General features: G+C 39.4%; 1 protein-coding gene across 4 annotated transcripts; it reads right to left on the reverse strand.

The window, feature by feature from the left end:
- Positions 1-364: 364 nt before the first annotated feature.
- On the reverse strand, positions 365-17,514 carry LOC127452892 (zinc finger protein 687a-like). Of its 4 annotated transcripts, none has more exons than XM_051718740.1 (12): positions 17,336-17,514; positions 14,074-16,315; positions 13,622-13,709; positions 13,354-13,438; positions 12,424-12,608; positions 12,128-12,319; positions 7,724-7,886; positions 7,407-7,649; positions 6,889-7,001; positions 3,314-3,478; positions 2,060-2,162; positions 365-1,963 (listed from the first exon to the last, which is right to left on the reverse strand). In XM_051718740.1, exons 2-12 carry the CDS (start codon positions 16,298-16,300, stop codon positions 1,388-1,390), a joined length of 4,140 nt encoding a protein of 1,379 aa, XP_051574700.1. In that variant the 5' UTR covers positions 16,301-16,315; positions 17,336-17,514; the 3' UTR covers positions 365-1,387. The 4 variants fall into 4 exon arrangements, with proteins under 4 accessions (XP_051574700.1, XP_051574697.1, XP_051574699.1 ...); XM_051718737.1 differs by having other exon boundaries at positions 17,294-17,514; XM_051718739.1 differs by having other exon boundaries at positions 17,031-17,514.
- Positions 17,515-17,831: the final 317 nt, after the last annotated feature.

Below are 17,831 nucleotides of genomic sequence, written 5' to 3' on the forward strand. Positions count from 1 at the left end.
GAAAGTGGGATCTTTGAATAGTCAAACTAGAGGGAAACTTTTACACCCTAAGGTGGTCTAACAACTGTCACCTGTTAGCCTGTTTTGCGTCAGATGTACTTTCGACATAATTGTGTACTTTGTTTAATCTATTGTTGTCACTTAAAGGTAATGTGAAATATTCATTCAAACCATTAAAAATATCAATTTTGGGCATTTTATACTTTATTGAGGGTTAATGAAATGGAAAATAGATTAACTGACATTTCAAAAATAAATATTTTTTAATATACATTATATAATTAACATACTTAGTTTCCCAGGTTAAGAGATTTATAGATTTGTCACTTAAGCTAATCATATATTATAGGGGACAGACTAATGGTTTAGTAATAACAGTTTTTCTTTATTTATCTCAAAAAATACATTTGAGACAGCAAAAAATAAACTGAGAATTCAGGCAAGAGGTTACAGTAAAATAAAGTTCTGTTAATCATCTTCAATAGAAAAACCAGGAGACTAGATTTATAAGGCACAAATAAAAACATAACTTCATCACAAACGTAAAAGTTGAACAATTTTTCATCGTCTAATGATCTCTCTCGCTCAATGCTCTTTCATACATCACACATACTGTACACACACACACAAATTCTCAAACACAGAGTGAGGAAACAATCTTTAAAATACAATTTTTACTATATGAAGAAGGCACTTTTCATTCTCATTTTGAAGCTCAATGTTACTATTTAGTCAGTCCTGATTTTATCATCTCTGTAGAAATGAGAAGAAACAAATGTCTAACATACAAAAATAATGATTCAAGCAAAAAGGAGTCACCTGATTCAGAAGCATTTTGGCTGTGCTAAACTTAATTATTACAGTATTTCATTTATAAGCTGCAATTTGTTTTTACAGAAAATTGACTGTACAATTATTCAGAATCAGTAGGCACAGGAATATTGCAGGGCTGGTAAATAAGTGTTTAACGACAGGCAAAAACATGAGTCATTTTTTTAATAAAAATAAATAAATAAAAAGACATTTTTTTTTTTTTTTAGGATCATTAGGCACATTTTTTTCCACAAAATCTCATCGTCTCATGTATCTGGACATTTGAATTTTTTTTTTTTTTAATTCACGTTATTCGCAATGGTGATTCTCATTATTGTACTACAGTCATTTTTGTACTGTATTGCAGAAAAAATCCTGTGATTCTATGACTTTTTTTTATTTAACTAAGCATAAAGGAACTATATAATTATATAACTACAACAGAACTATATAACTATATATAATTTCTTATATTTTCTTATTTTGGGGTGAAATATGATATGGACATGTTTTTGACAGGTTTCATGAGATTCACCCTCTCTGTTCATTCTTTCCTCTCGCCCAGTATTCTTCTCTATGCTGGTTTGTCTGATTTGTATGTTGTGATGAAGGCCATGCCATGAGTTCTAAAGTGTGTATTAAGATCAGCAGGTTTGTTAAAGTGACGTCCACACACCTTACAGATGTGCTTACCTTCCCCATCCTCCATCTGTGACCCCCCAATACTTGAAGGTGACCCCGGGGACCCTGCTACAACAGCAGGGTAAGAGTTCACATTCCCAGATGTGTAACCAGTGCCAATGGACACCTCTGCGTGCTCAGAGGGAACATCACGCACGCGATGGCTGATAAAGAGATGCCGGCTAAGGGAGGAGTTGGACGCGAAACACGCCCCGCACTGCTGACACTGAAAGGCACTGCCCCCATCACTGCGGTGACATGCAATATGCTGCAGAAACTCCTCCCTGTCTTCTGTGGCAAAACCACATGGCATGCAGTGGAATCCCTCAGCTGCAGCTCCTCTGCCACGGCTAGTCAGGCTGCTCTCAGCCAATCGACTCTCTGCTTTCATTAAAGCCCCGCCCAAAATACTAGATACACCATCCTGCCCAGAAGAGCTGCCAGCTGTATCAGCGATATGAGGAACTGCCTGTGAGCCAGAGAGAAAGAAAGAGACACTAAAGACATCATGGCCCTGGACATCTTATGTCGATCTGAGACATACAGCATGCATGTGAGTTCTTACCTGACCTTGTGTGGCTGCTCCGCTTTCAAATCCATGCTGAGCCTGAATGTGTTTCTCAAGAATGAGTTTACTACTGAAACTCTTCTTCCCACCTGTACAAAATCTTAACAAAAGTGCCACAATCACACATACAAAGACAACAATAAATTAATTCTAAGCAGTTCAAAGCTTTTAGTTTTTTTTTATGCCAAGATAAAAGGATAAAATGGTGCTCATTAACAAGAAATGAGACACTAAGGAATAGTTTACAGGTACAGTAACCCCAATAATTATTTTAACAGTTAAGTAACCCTTAAAAATTTATGAATTTCATTGCATACATAAACTATAAAACCAAGTGGCATCTGCAAAAAAATTATGTTAGACGATTTCTCAGTACATACAAATAAATATATATACTGTACCTACGCACGTACGTACATACATACATGTACACTCACTGGCCACTTCATTAGGTACACCTGTACATCTACTTATTCATGCAATTATGTAATCAGCCAATCGTGTGGCAGCAGTGTAATGTATAAAATCATGCAGATCTGGGTCAGGGCTTCAGTTAATTTTCACATCAACCATCAGAATGGGGGGGTGGGGGGGTGATTTCAGTGATTTAGACTGTGGCATGATTGTTGGTGCCAGACGGGCTGGTTTGAGTATTTCTGTAACTGCTGATCTCCTGGGATTTTCATGAACAACAGTCTCTAGAGTGTATAGAGAATGGTGCGAAAAACAAAAAAACATCCAGTAAGTGGCAGTTCTGTGGACAGAAACGCCTTGTTGATGAGGAAGAATGAACGGAGAATGGCCAGACTGGTTCGAGCAGACAGAAAGTCTACGGTAACTCGGATAACCACTCTGTACAATTGTAGTGAGCAGAATAGCATCTCAGAATGCACAACACATCGAACCTTGAGGCGGATGGGCTACAAAGGCAGAAAAATATGTCGGGTTCCACTTCTGTCAGCCAAGAACAGAAAGCTGAGGCTGCAGTGGGCCTACCATTTGTGTACCTCAGCAGAAATCCAGATTTGTCAGGCCAGGCAATGTTTTTCCAATTGTCCAGTTTTGGTGAGCTTGTGCCCACTCAGAATCAGTGTCCTGTTCTTAGCTGACAGTTGTGGTACCGGGAGGGGTCTTATGCTGCTGTAGCCCCTCCGTCTCAATGTTGGACGTGTTGTGTGTTCAGTAATGCTTTTCTAAGAACTGTTAGAAAACTTTTGCATAGAACTGTTGTGTTATTTGGGTTATTGTCACCTGCCTGTCTGGCCATCTCCTCTGACCTCTGTCAATAACAAGCCTTTTTCACCCACAGAACTGCTGCTCGCTGGATGTTTTTTTTCGGCACCATTCTTTTTGCACTCTAGAGACTGTAAAACAAGCAATGTGTCATGTCCTTGAGGCACTTCACTGAATTTGCACCTAGAAAAAAAAAAAATAATAAAAAGTGCACACTGTCTATAATTTTTTGTAATTAAATGTAAAGATTTATTTGTGTTCCTTCACTGAGAAAGATATTTTACACAAAAAAAAAATGTTTTATTTTTTTTTTTTTTTTTTTATAAAAAAACCAGGCTATAAAGGTTTGTCCCTCAGTCTGAACTCAACCCTGTCACACCAACCATTTTCAGCCCATAAACATTTTAGTTCCGCCCATATGGGGCATTATTAATCAGAAGTGACATCATTCAGCTGTCTTCAACAGCATGCTGCAGAAACAGGTAAGAAATATCATAATCTGTATTCATATTTTGAAGTGTATTATAGTAAGATGGGTATGCTCAAGCTCAACAACTCAACCCTACCACATGAAATTAAGATATTAAATCGGTACTTTTCAATGATATTTTAATCCATAAATATATATAGAATTTATTAATATCATGCATGCTATGTGGTCTTCTATCCTACATCACACGAAGAACAGTGGCCATTTTGAGCAAAAATCCACAACTCTGTCACACACAACTGTTACATTTCTTCACTGTAAACCTGTGACAGGGTTGAGTTATTCAATTCATTTATGAATATTGAAACAAAATATGGAATAGTCAATGTATTATATATTACAAATTCTATAAAATGACTTGAAGAAATTTGGGTGCAAGTCGCCTAGTGGTTGGAGAGTTGTGCCGGGGTTGAGACAAGAGTGATAATATTGATAATTAAAATGGGAACATATGGCATGTTAAGGGTTAGCTAAAGAAAGTTGGGGTTTTGGTTAAATATCTTATTTTATTTTATTTATTTATTTTTTATTTATTTTTTTTACAAAAAACAATGAGGACAGACACACAATTTGACTTTTTGTTGCTTTATCACATAAAAATAAGACAACTGTCATACATTTTATATTTGTAGTCATTAAATTTGTATGAGGGACACATAAGCAGCAGATAGATGCTTATTTTACAAGTATTGTGTAGAATAATTTTCAAACCACTTCCATTATGTCCGTGACAGGGTTGAGAAAAAAGGTGTCCAAATCAGAAAAAATAAATAAATAGGACTTAATAAAAGGGATTTGATGCCTGATGTGGGAAAATATGATTTGTTGGAGGTTTAATATGTGCATAATGTTTTGGAGTATTCAGACAATTAAATGTAGTCAGAAAAAAAAAAAAATGTCCAAGTTGAAATATTACAGAATCCCAGGAATGACCCAGTTACAGAAATACTCAAACCAGCCCAAGTGGCACCAACAATCATGCCACGGTCTAAATCACTAAGTTCACATTTTCCCCATTCTGATGGTTGATGTGAACATTAACTTAAGCTCCTGACCCATATCTGCATGATTTTATACACTACATTGCTGCCACACGATTGGCTGATTAGATAAATCGCATGAATAAGTAGATGTACATGTGTACCTAATAAAGTGGCCAGTGAGTATACTGTATATATACTGTAAAAATATGTATTTATTTAATTATTAAATTTGTCAAGGTAATTGTTAGCGACTGTATTAAGTCAGTTCCCCTCAAGTTGATACAAGTGTTCTAGTATAGGGACCACAAGTACATCTTGTGTACAAACTATGTACATCTTCCAGTAAGTCTGACATTTGACAATGTCCAAATACTTTATCTCGGGGCTCGATATTAAGCATTGTGATGTGCTTGTCCTTTGGACAAGTAAATTCACTTTTCTGAGTAAAAAAGCTACTTGTCCAGGGAGAAAAAAGGACATGTATTGGTTACATGCTCATGTAACATGTCAGAGTTTCTGTTGTGTGTTTTCTTAAATTACGACATGGTCAACCTAATAGTATTATACCTTTACAATCAACTAGATTCTCTGGGACAGAAATGTAAACTGCACTGGGAAGGGGAGGTTATTTTATGTTACATGTGCGCATGGTAGTGAGGCACGGTGGCTCAGTGGGTAGCACTGTCGCTTCAAAGCAAGAAGGTCAAGGTTCAAATCCTGGCTCAACTGGGCCTTTCTGCGTGGAGATTGTTCTCCCTGTGTTCGTGTGGGTTTCCTACGGGTGTTCTTTTCCTGCCTTCGGCCCGAGACTACCTGCAACCCTGCACAGGACAAGCGGCTATAGAAGATGGATATATGTACGGTAGCCAAATAAAGGAAAGCATCCATCACCATCATTTACAGCAGGGGTGCTCACACTTCTATGGAATAGGATCTACTTTTCCACCATGTAATTGCAGCAAGATCTACCATACTCAATATATACATTTATCACAATACCAAAATTTCAGTAGTCTTTATGATTTTTGATACCAGCTTCAACACCACAACAAATAATAGCCTAACACTAACTAATTTGTTAATTATAAAATAATTAAGTTCTCAAGTTATTATTCAAGAGTAGTAAACAGTCAGTATTAAAAGAAAAAAAGAAAAGCAATGAACAAAAAAAATAAAATAAAAAAATAAAAACTAGGAAGAAAAAAAATGCAAATTAAGCAAATAGTGTTTTTTTAAAAGCTTTTAAAAAGTAACACTATCAAGTATTTAATTAAACATGCAGAATGAACTTGATATAAAATTACTACTGGTCTTTCCTGTATTAATAATACTTTAAATTATCCAGCCAAGAGCAGTGAGTGGTTTTGTCATTTTCTTGTTATTGTTGTTTGATTAATATTAAGGATACACTAGATAGTGGCAGGCCTATTAGGTTACATTTAACTTTACAAGTTGTACATTTAATCCAAATCAGCTTTTCCCCAAATGTTTACATTCATTTTAGACGTAAGTCTCTGTGTTTACATTAACACCTCATAAAGAACACCGCCATTTTGGAGGAATTTTGAAATGTATTTGATCGTTTAGGCACGAACATTCTTGGAGCACACGCGCATGAAAAGCGTGCTGCACATACGCAAGCCGCCTGTCAGTCAAACAGCGCACAGCTACTTGATCGCTGGGAATGAAAAAATTAAGCACTCTTGATTTTTTTCAATGGCAGAATAAGAATATAAACTGTGTAATAAGTGACACGGGCCTATGCTATATTACAAATATAGCGGGTTATTTGTTTTCCGTTATTGATGTTTTAATCAGGCTACTTGTCCGGTCGGGTGAGTAAAAATCCCCTTTAAAAATCCACTTGTTGTGGACAAGCATTAATGTTGAGCCCTGTATCTTAAGTCCATTTACTGTATCATTTAAAACTTATCAAACATCTTTTTGTAAAATTCTTTGCTTGAAAACTGTGCTTGTGCTATCTTTCTTTATAATAAAGCCAAATGGCCAAACAATTTGTTGTCTAATGCAATGGCATAAATAAAAAAAAAAAATTAAGTACCTGTACAAAGACTATCGGTTCACTTTTAAGTTAAGACTATTAAGTGTGTCATACTTACTGGCAATAAAAAGCTCTTTTTATGCCTTTGTGTTTGACACGAATGTGTCGTCTCAAACTTGAGGATGAAGAGAAGGAGCCTTCACAAAGAGTGCAGGGAAACTTCTTCAGTTCCTTCAACCAAAAACCAGAACAAAATATCAATGTGATTTTGAGACATCACGGATACAGCCATTGTAGAGTTTAATAAAGCTGAGACTATGTTGCCTTTAGGTTAGGTTTTCTGCAGTAATCATCACATAGCACAACCGCTACCGCAACAAAGCCAAAATAACACCCCTCCGTGTACCACTGGTCGAAAAAACTGATTGTCCAGCCCCAAACATGCCAATGGTTGAGCCAAAGTTGCTATGTTAGGCTGCTCAGGATGCTAAAAAACAAGGCTGTTTTGATCATGTCACAATGTTTACACTAATTGGGGAAATCAACCAACCTTCATATTAAGATAGGATAGATTTTAACTGACAAAAATTACACACATCATCTTAAACAAAATACTAGTCATGAAGATGTCCTGACCTTGCCATGCTGCTCAGACATGTGGTTAATGTAGTTTTCTTTCTCTGCATAGCGTGTCTGACACTCTGAGCAGCTCCAGCTCTGGATATCTGGTGCAGCAGAATTCTCCTCTCTCAACCCTCCTCTTCCTCTGTCCTCCTCTTCATCCCTCCCCCACTCTTCGCCATCAGAGCTCTCCATCTTTACCAAGTTCTTATGTGCCGATATGTCATTCTGCTGAACACTGGAGTCCCTGTGAGAGTCCTAGAGACACGTTATGGTAAGGGCAAACATTCAAAATGGAACCAATCTTTGACCGAAATGAACAAACACCTAACCTTGACATGCTCAATGAGGGAATGTCTCTGTGTGAAGAGCTTGTTACAGTCAGGACACTTGAAGACATGCATCTTCTGCTTGACTAAATGAGTGTCAATGTGGACACTGAGCAATGCTTTCTGGGTAAAAACAGTCCGACACATCACGCATTTATAGATCTCCCTGTCATGAAAAAAGAATGGTTAATAACACCTTGAAAAAGTTAAGCAAACATTTAAAAAAGAATGTGAATTCACTTACACTCAAAAGCAGAGATAAGATAATACAGTATATTAGAAATATTGCGAACCAAAATAATGAAAATAATTCAATTCAGTATTTAAAAATTTGCTACATTGTTTCCTGTCCATGTGATCATAAATAAAATGACCCATAAAATGTATAAAAGTTTAGCATCATGTACACCAGACAGCTATCAGATGCATTTCTCAGCAAAATATGGATAAGAACAGCCCTTCAATAGCGTGACTGACAGACTTGCTAGATTTTTCTCAAAAAATTTTCAATAATAAAATTGGACTAAACTAGAAGAATCCAGACCAATTAAAATGAAAAACAAGGAATTTGGGGGAAACAATAAAAGATAATTTAGAAAAGAATAAAACTGACTTCTTGGGGCCCCACACTAGGGGTGGGAAAATGCCTCAGTGCATCGATCTATCAAAGAAATTTCAATGCATCGATTATGAAATTTAATCATTATATATTAATACCCAATGTCCATCTCATATTACACTATATGGCTAAAAGTTTGTGGACACCATATGTGCTTGATGAACATTTGATTTCAAAATCTTAGGCATCAATATCCCCCTTTGCTGTAATAACAGCTTCCACTCTTTTGGAAAGGCTTTCCACTATACTGTATGTAGTAACATGGCTGCAGGGATTTGCTCTCATTCAGACACAAGGCTATCAGTGAGGTCAGGAACTGATGTTGGTCGATGGGGCCTGACTTACAGTTGTTGTTCCAGTTCACCCCAAAAGTGATCAGTGGGGTTCAGGTCTGGGCTTTGTGCAGGCCAGTCAATTTCTTCCACGCCAGACACAGTAAACCATTTCTTTATGGACCTCACTTTGTTCACAGGGGCATTGTCCTGCTGGAACAGAAAAGGGCTATCCCCAAACAGTTGCCACAAATTTGGAGGCACACAAAGCCCAAGCCATTACATAAAGGAACATTAAGATTTTTCTTTACTGGATTTAATGGAGTAACCAAATTCTTTAATTAGAAGGGAGTGTCCACAAACTTTTGGCCATATAGTGTATATGAACCTTCTCGTAACAGACACGGAGCGCAGCGCGCAAGATTAAAAGGAAATAAAGCGCATTTTGAAATAAAGAAAGTTTATGCAGCTGAGTTCACCCCGCAAGCAAGCAAGGAAGGAAGGACGGATGGATGGATGGATGAGTTCGGCTTTCGGTGTCATTTTTCAAAACTGTTTGCATCCATTTGACCAACATAAGTTCATTGTTGTTGCCTTCTTCCCCCATTACGATATATATTATGTTAATATTGCTTTTGTATCTCCATAAAAAAGTAATTTCTCCATAAAACAGTTTAACCACTGTAGCACACACTCTTGTGGGTATAGGAAGGAGGAAGCGGGAGCCGGCTAAACAGTCTAACGTAATTTTATTCACACTTCTTTACAACTCAAATTTCACACATGGTTTGCTTTTCAGCAGTAGCACATACACAGGTTCGTCTCTCTCCCCCTCCGGGCTTCTCGTCTCCCATTTATTTCTCCAACACTGCTCACTGAAACACAGAACAGCTGTCAGAGAAATTACACAGGTGTGAGTCCTTACCATTCATTCCTCCTGGCCTCATTCTCCATTCACAAACCAGCGCTCGGCCACACCCCCCCCTTCCACAACTACAAACAGAACTTGGCTTAAATAAATGTGACAGGTGGGCAGACATTGAATTAACAAGTGTTTTCATCCACAGCCATTCTCTTTATAGTGAATGCTACAGAATACAGGGAATAGGGAGCGATTTCAGACTGTTCTGAAGGGAACTAACCAATTGTTATATTTACTTGTGATTGGTCAATGACACACGGCAGCCACGAAGAGATACGACATTTGCATCTTTCTCAGTGTGTGCGCCGCAAACAGTCCTGCATGAAAATGCAATTGAATTCTCGTAAATGGGCTTGACAAGTGGAGGCACCTCCGTTTAGCTGCCTGCGCCTCTTTCCCTATCCCAAAATGAATAGGGAACTCATGGTTACCACATCCCGTGTTTCTGCCTTTACATGCTACTAATATACAGCTTTTCATTCTATGACCCTGCTCGATTAAAACCTGGCTTGTATCTGCCTGCACATGATATTTCATCTGTAATTACTGGTTTTAGATTTCAGATTTCACGATGCATTAGGTAGAGAATTGTAATCAAATCGAATCGTTGTCAGAGCAAATCGCCACACCCCTACCCTACACAGTGGGGGTTTCATAAAAACAAAATTCAAACTAATTAAGCCTTTAACCTTTCAATTTTAGCTTTATTTTTATTCATATATGACATCAATGAGCACTTGATTAATTTTTAGTTCTCATTTATGTTTATGGTTTTTAGTATCATGTGCATTTGCTTCATCATCAAATGAAAAATGTCACTATTACGTTACCACAACTTTCAAAATGACGAAAAAATAGAGAGAGGATTATGACAGTGAGAGAGAAGATGGCAAATTTACCAGCACTCTCTCAGCATCTGTGGTAACTCATTTTTTTAAAACTAATTCCAGGGTGGGGGCCTGGGTAGCTCAGTGGTAAAGATGCTGGCTACCACCCCTGGAGTTCGCTAGTTCGGTCTCAGACGCGGAGGCAACTGGGATTCGTCCTCTGCCACCCGGACTGAGGTGAATCACTACGCGACCATGAAGACTTAAAAAGCACACTGGGAATTGGACATTCCAAAATAAAAAAAATAAAAAACGAATTCCAGGGTAATATAATGTTATATATTTACACTAAATAATTAAAAAATTGCAAATACATTTTTTGCTATATTTACACTGCTAAATAAGGCGGAACACACAGTCTGTGAAAAGGGTCCATTCCACTCAGCAGAGACACTGAATCAGAAACATCTGTATTTATGGGCCTGTAAAAGGACATCAATAGTATGTGTGGTGGGGTGAGCAAGAGACAGACACAGTGGGTGTGGCGTCGTCTCGGAGAGGAATTTATTGAAAATAATAATAAACATAAAATGTTCATAAATGGGGAAAATAGTGTCCAAGGGGGAAAGTGTCCAAATTAAAGGGGAATCTGGCATCCTCACAGTGAAAGGGGGCGTCATGTACGAAAGGGAGTGTCCAGGAGGAGGATCCAGGATGTGGGTGGGGTCCGGAGGCCAGCACGTGCTCCCCCTCATTAGTCCGTGTCACGTGAGGCTGAGGCTTCCTTGGACCATGGTGTATGTGAGGGGAAAGCGGCCTGGCATCCATGCCCGTCGGCCGTGATGCATGCTTCAATTCCCTGGTGTTGTATCTGATTTGTGCGGGGGGTCCGGGGTTGCAGGTCCGGCATACATCTAATTCGGCCGGAACCCTCCCTGCTCTGCTCCTGGATCTGTGAAGATGCCAGTGTGCACACAAGGAGAATAGAAGCTGGCTTCCGAGAAGAGGCGCGCTCTACGTTTTACAATCAGGTGTGCCTCGTTCCACCCCGCTGCCCAAACGAAGCTTATTAATTATGTGCCTCTTCTCTCTCCTGCCCACTCCCGTCGTGAGCCTGGCTAAAGGACAGCCCTCAGAGGCAGGGCAACGATGACGAGAGGGAGGGGTGGGGCGTTCCGCCACATTTGGTACTGTATAACACATTCTCAGTCGTCTTTGGGAGCATCATGTCGTGCAAAGTTATGTGCAATGAGAATGACTGAAGGTCTACGTTTTTGTACTATGTTTTTGTACACAAAGTTTATGCCAGTTTTGAGAAATTAAATTTGTCCAATTTACAAGTATTTATTTACACTGAATTTACATTCATTTGTATAACAAGCGCTAAAATGGTACTGTCTCTTGCAGAATGGCGGCAGTTCAACAAATGTCTCAAATGTCTGGTTGAGCACACATTAACGAGAGAAATCTGTAAAAATCTGCATCCATGCTATGTGTGATTAAAATGAATGTTTTTTTTCATCTACAAATGACTGTAAAGAACAGAAAGGACTTTAAAAGACACATTATTTAATGAAAATGGAGTGTGTGAACCATGTAAATAGTTTAGAAAAAGTGACAGAGATTTAGATGTTTGAAGGGTCATTTCATTTATGATCGCATGGATAGAGAACAATGCTGCACATACTGAAAAATTGAATTGTGCTTTGATATGGTTTGTCGTTTATTTTGGTAAGCGATATTTACACACAAGGTGTTTACACTTACTTGGATTGCCTAGACGTCTCAGGGAGTTCAGGATGCTGAGCGATACAGTGGGCTTCAGCACCAGAGGAAGATTTGAAGGCCATGGGGCAGGAGGGGCATTTATGGAACACCTCACAGTGAGCTGTCTGCATGTGAGACTTTACAGCATTTAGACTATTCACTCCTCCAAACACCAAATGACAGCAGCCACATCTGCAATTAATGAGAGAGAAATAATAGAGAAAATAGCTACTTCACCAAACCAACTGAATAAATATGTCTTTTTCCAAGTATTCTGTGCAGATATGTGTGCATACCTATATCCAAGGCGACGTGAGTAGTGCAGGCAGATTTGATTCAGGTGTGTGTTGAGGTTATGAAGCTGACAAATGACACCACACTCAGGACAGACCAGTGGAGAGAGCTGCTGATGTAACCTGCGGTGAGCAGCAGCACTGCACGAGTTCAACAGAGGCATTGGAGGAGAACACTGCATACAACACTAAAAGAGAGAGAGAAAATTAACACCAAGAAATACATTACACTGGTATAACTACTTATCCCACAGATCTTTAAAATATCACATATTCAGATCTGCCATTATATTAACTAAATAAAATTGCAAATATTTTTAAGGAACACTCTACCATAAACGGCCACTTAATAAATGCAATGGCCACTTAATAAATAAACAGAATATTCCATTACCTCTATTCCATGTCTGGATAACCACATATTTTGAGTATCAGACATGTTTCCAAGTTGTTTTTGAAGCAATTATGAAATGTTTACTGCAATTACAAATGCCCCTTTCTTTAACTTAAACATTTATATGCTTTGTAAGCATATGTTGCACCCCACCTTTCTTTTACAAAGCTATTTCTAACTGGATGATCCCTCTCTAATGTTTTGTGTGTAGTATAGTAGTGCTGGTTGATATTGCCTTGTTGGTATAGAAACAGACTTCTTACATATCAGACAAGTGCTTTCCCAAGAGTTATTTAAATTCCCAAGAGTCATTTAAATAAAAGATGGCCAGTATTAAACACTCTAGAATTTAACTTGTTCTAATTAATACACTGTGAAATTTGTAAAAGAAATTCAAAAGCAGGTCTTTGTGATCAACTGGCTGGACACCCCCGGATTATATATTAACATTTGAAATAAATAAATAAATAAATAAATAAAAAATAATACACATTCTCTCTAACTGACACATACCTATATATAGACCCACACACACTCACCGTTTCAATGCCACCAGCCTCAAGCTCTTGGAAGTGTGCTGCTATTTCCACCTTCCCTTTGAATGGACTCAAACACTCTGGACAGCTGAGAATATTTAACATACCAATCAGCATCTTGATCTCACAAAAACTCACAGTCTCCATTTCATTAGAACAACTGCATTTTTCTTCACATGGCATTCAACAACATAAAACAGAATTGAATGAAAATCCCTGTAGAAGAACTGATTGTGAGTTCAATTCTCTCTATTTGAAAGTTTGTGATTACCAGATGTCAGAAGATTGTGAAAGTTGGATGCTACTTTCTTTAACGCCAAGCAGAGCAGAGGATCCTGGAGCAGGTGGACAGAGTATACCTGTAACAGAGACAGAGTACTATAGAGGTTAACACTCTAAACACATATACTCAAAATAGGTCTGAATTGATACTCACAAAAGGGATATTTCAACCAAAAATGAAAATTTTGTCATCATAAAAAGCATGATTATGTTAAGCAGAATTACTATAAAGGGATGTCAAGGGATGTGTTGTGATTATATCTGCACAGCACTTCATCAATATATGCAGTGTATAATTTTATAAACATTTTAACAATGCTTTATTTATTGACCATGCACTCATAAACCTTTTTTGTTCATGTCTGGAAAACCTGACATTTTCAGTTTACAAAAAAAGGCAAATCAACTAGGAGTAATAGATAGAGACACCAACACACACACCTATAGGCACTGTATCCTGCTGGCCAATCATCTGCTCCACACTGACAGGACTCATGACGAGGTGAGAGCACTGCATAACCAGCCCCTTCTCCTTGTGCTCTCGTGCATGGAGCAGCAGGCTGCACTTATTAAAGAAGGCCACTCGTTTGGAGCAGTGATTACAGGTCACTTCAATCCTCATAGAGCGCCGATCATAGTGCCTTGCCAGGCTGAGCTCTAGGGCGAAAGCATCCCCACACTCCAGGCAACGATACCCAGTGGAGGGCAACTGAAGACCCCATTCTGGAGGAGGGAAGGTGGAGAGGTCTGGCTGATAACTGGGCAATGGATTCTTACTGTTTAGGATTTTGTTGAAGGCCTCAACGAGGCTAGACTGGCTGCGTGAGATCACAGCTCCTGGACTGTTCACAATGGATGCTGGTTTGGCTGTACCTGGGTTCCCATTCATTTTCTTCTGTCCTAAAGAACAAATGTTCATTCCTGTCATGGATGAGGTGGAGACAGCAGGGAGGGTTGACGTTCTGGTGATGTTGACTGCTGTGGCAGACAGAGTGGTAGTCATTTTATTCTGTGCCCTGCTGGCTGCAAATAACATAGCTGTGCTGGCATCTTGGAGGGTGGACACGGGCAACATCGCCACCTGAGGGTGACCTTGAGGAACAGCACCAGATCTTTGGATCTGTTGGATTGACTTACGGGCCCCTTTTGGAACTTTGGAGCCATCAGGACCCTTGGAGGCCCCAGCTGCTGCTCGTTTGGGAGCCACTCTAGATACAGTACGTGTGATGTTCCCAGTCGAGGTTTGGATGGTTTTGATTCTGACTTTGAGAGGCTTGGAAGAGGTTGTGGAGGAGTTTGTGATGCCTTCAGATACAGAATTAGCCAAACTAGGCTCAGTGGATTTCCTTGTTACTTTCACTTCTGTTTTCTCAACTCCATCATTCTCTGTTTTTACGTGAAGTCCGCTCTTCTCCTGCTCTTTCACACCTAGACTCATGTCTATGACTTGATCTTCAAGCGCAGTGTCTCCTCTCTTCAATCCAGGCTCATTTACTCCTTGCTGATTTAAGGGCAGAGACGTACAAGTCTGAGGTGGAGGAGGGCTCTTCTTGAGAACCTCTGAAACTGAGCTCATCTGAGTGCAGGTAGGGATTTCTGGCTCCGGACTTTCTGGAGAATCTCTCTCCTCAAAAATGTGCTCCAGATTTTTTTCTTCAACAGGTAGTTCATTTTTGGAGGTCATAGATGTGTTTGTGTTTAGATTGACAGTGTTTTGTAGAAGTACTGGATGGTGGACAGAGGGTGCTGACTCCTCAATTTGAGTGTTACTAACTGGTAAGGACGGGGAGGAGGGAGAGGGGGGCTGAAACACACTTGAAGGGGGCTGGTGCCTGCGTGGGACCTTGGGAGCTGAGCAGAGCTGAGAATCAGGGCTCTCCTGTATGACGAGTGGAGGGCTTCCAAGATCTGGTTCAGATTCTTCATCTTCAGAGAAGTGCCGACGAACACTCACCCTCAAAATGCCATTTAATTGTTGTGCTTCTTCACCATCAAATTTTGAGGGAGGAAAGATTGGACCAATTAAATATGAGGATGAGTTGGGAGGAGTGGAAGGGGGTAAAGTCTGAGGAGGAGAGAAAGTGCTAGCAGAGTGTTTAGAGGAAATGCCATCCTGGTTGTCATCACTACACTCACTTGTAAGTCCAGAGGCTGAGACAGACCAGAGTTGCCTGTTAGGCTGTGTCTGGGTTAGAAAGGGCAGGGGAGAGGGTTCTGTAACCCCACCTGAGATAGTCCTGAGTCCATTATAGATAAATGGATCAGTAAGCACCAGGCCATCTTCACTGGGACCCTGCTGAGGAGATACCTGTGATCCATCAACACATCTTTTAGTCGCAGCAAAGTTTTCAGCTATATTCATATCCATCTTGTCATCATCGTCATTTGCTTCCATGTATGCATCTGACCGTACACTGTTCTTTACAATCACACTGACCACAGATGGATCATTATGGGGAGCTAAAGGAATAGTCTCAGGGTTTTCTGAGTGCCCAGTGGGTCTTGGACTACCCCTTCTTTCTTTTCCAACAAAACCACTGGGTTCATTATGATTACCATCAGTCTCCACAGTGTCAGACTGAATTGCTTCTTTGGCATCAATGTCTGGAATGTCAAACGCTGCCAGCAGGTCATCAAAATCTGGTGTCTTCATGTCCCCCATTCCCATGTGGATGACAAATACCTGTTATAGATGATATCACATTAGAATAGATTTATCCAGTTTTTCAAACTGCTTTATGTGTTGCTAAATATCAACATGTGAAACAATAATGAGAGAATAAGCATGTCATTCTCTTGTAATATATATCCACCTCGTATTATGAATCCACATTCAGCTAAAGATATGTAATAACTTAAGAGGGTATATAAAAGTCAGGGGTTATTGCTACAGGAAGTAGGCTATCAAAGTTTAGCCTTAGTTACTTAAATATTACAGCCGACCTTATCAATAAGACCTTTTACATTCATAGCACCCTTTGTCCCGTTGATGTTTAATATGTTAAGTAGTTCACTCAATTTAACTTCATCTACCATCAGAAAGTTTAAGGGTAAACTTTTCATAGGCTAGCTGGATCAAAAGTATATTACATGCATTTTGGCATGGCAGACACCTATTTTCACAGTTCACGAAAGACAAGAAACTGCATTCTGAATTAAACCTGCAGGCTGCCATTATAAAACAACAGTAATCTGCCATTTACAGTTGTTTTGCTAAAGTGTCTAGCAAAGCAGCTAGATTGGCCTAATACGCCAAACTGCAACGTATAACGTTGATAATAAAACGAACAAGGCGTTCATAATTTCATAACATTAGTCCGCATATATTTATAATGACATTAAGGCGACATATGTGTTTATTGTTGGTCTACGAGCTCAAGTGTAAAACTTTTATTTACCTGGACAAATATTTTCGTCTACTCCTGGAGTGACCCACGGCGCACAACATTTGCGTCACCTCTCATGAAAAACGAGTCTTACCAGCAACCATGCGCATAGTATACAAAATTCATTGTCGATACTGTCAGGACTGAAAGACTGCCGTTGATTTCTTATTTTGCGTTCTATCTGCTGCATCAAACAGTTTGGCATTCGCAAACGGAACGTTGCTGTCGTGAATCTATGACGCAGCTGTTTTTTTGTTGTTGTTTTTTATCCGTACCTGTTGCATGTGACAGACAGGAGTGAGATCTCGATGACTTACTGTTCATGATAACCACACACCACCCCAAGGCTGAAGATGGTACTCTAATTATAGGCAAAATAGTGTGATTTATTCAGTGTGTTTTTATAAATAGGGTGACCATGCGTCCGGCCGGGATTTCTAAATTTGCGAAAATGTCCGGGATTCGGCTTTAGTTGCATTATGATGTGCATCTGGTCTAATACTTCATTGTGTGCGCGCGCATATTTGCATTGCTTTAACCCCTCTTTGTAAGTCCCGCCTTCTCGCATACCAATTGGTCAGATTATAAGAGGCTTGCAGCAACTATTGGCCAAATTCCTGCCTGTCAATCTCTCCGCGAACGCGCGAAGCGCTGTTGTGTTCGGCATCAAACAGTTGCTTGACAGTAGCAGCAAATGCCAGCTGAGTGGAAACAATGCCCAAACGAAAGTGCAAATTTACAGAAGATTTGCACAAAAAATTCCCATGCTTTCGTCCAGGTCGAGATCCGTGAGAAGCAGAATGTATGACATGT

The sequence above is a fragment of the Myxocyprinus asiaticus genome, chromosome 15, assembly GCF_019703515.2.
Source record: "Myxocyprinus asiaticus isolate MX2 ecotype Aquarium Trade chromosome 15, UBuf_Myxa_2, whole genome shotgun sequence".
Lineage (NCBI taxonomy): Eukaryota > Metazoa > Chordata > Actinopteri > Cypriniformes > Catostomidae > Myxocyprinus > Myxocyprinus asiaticus.

What these genes read in the sequence shown, in the direction of transcription:
- LOC127452892 (XM_051718737.1), bottom strand. An exon ending in GCAGGATACAGTGCCTATAG is followed by an intron (nt 13,710 to 14,073) that starts GTGTGTGTGTTG and finishes TCTCTGTTACAG; the next exon opens with GTATACTCTGTCCACCTGCT. An exon ending in TGTCTGAGCAGCATGGCAAG is followed by an intron (nt 7,002 to 7,406) that starts GTCAGGACATCT and finishes TTTTGGTTGAAG; the next exon opens with GAACTGAAGAAGTTTCCCTG.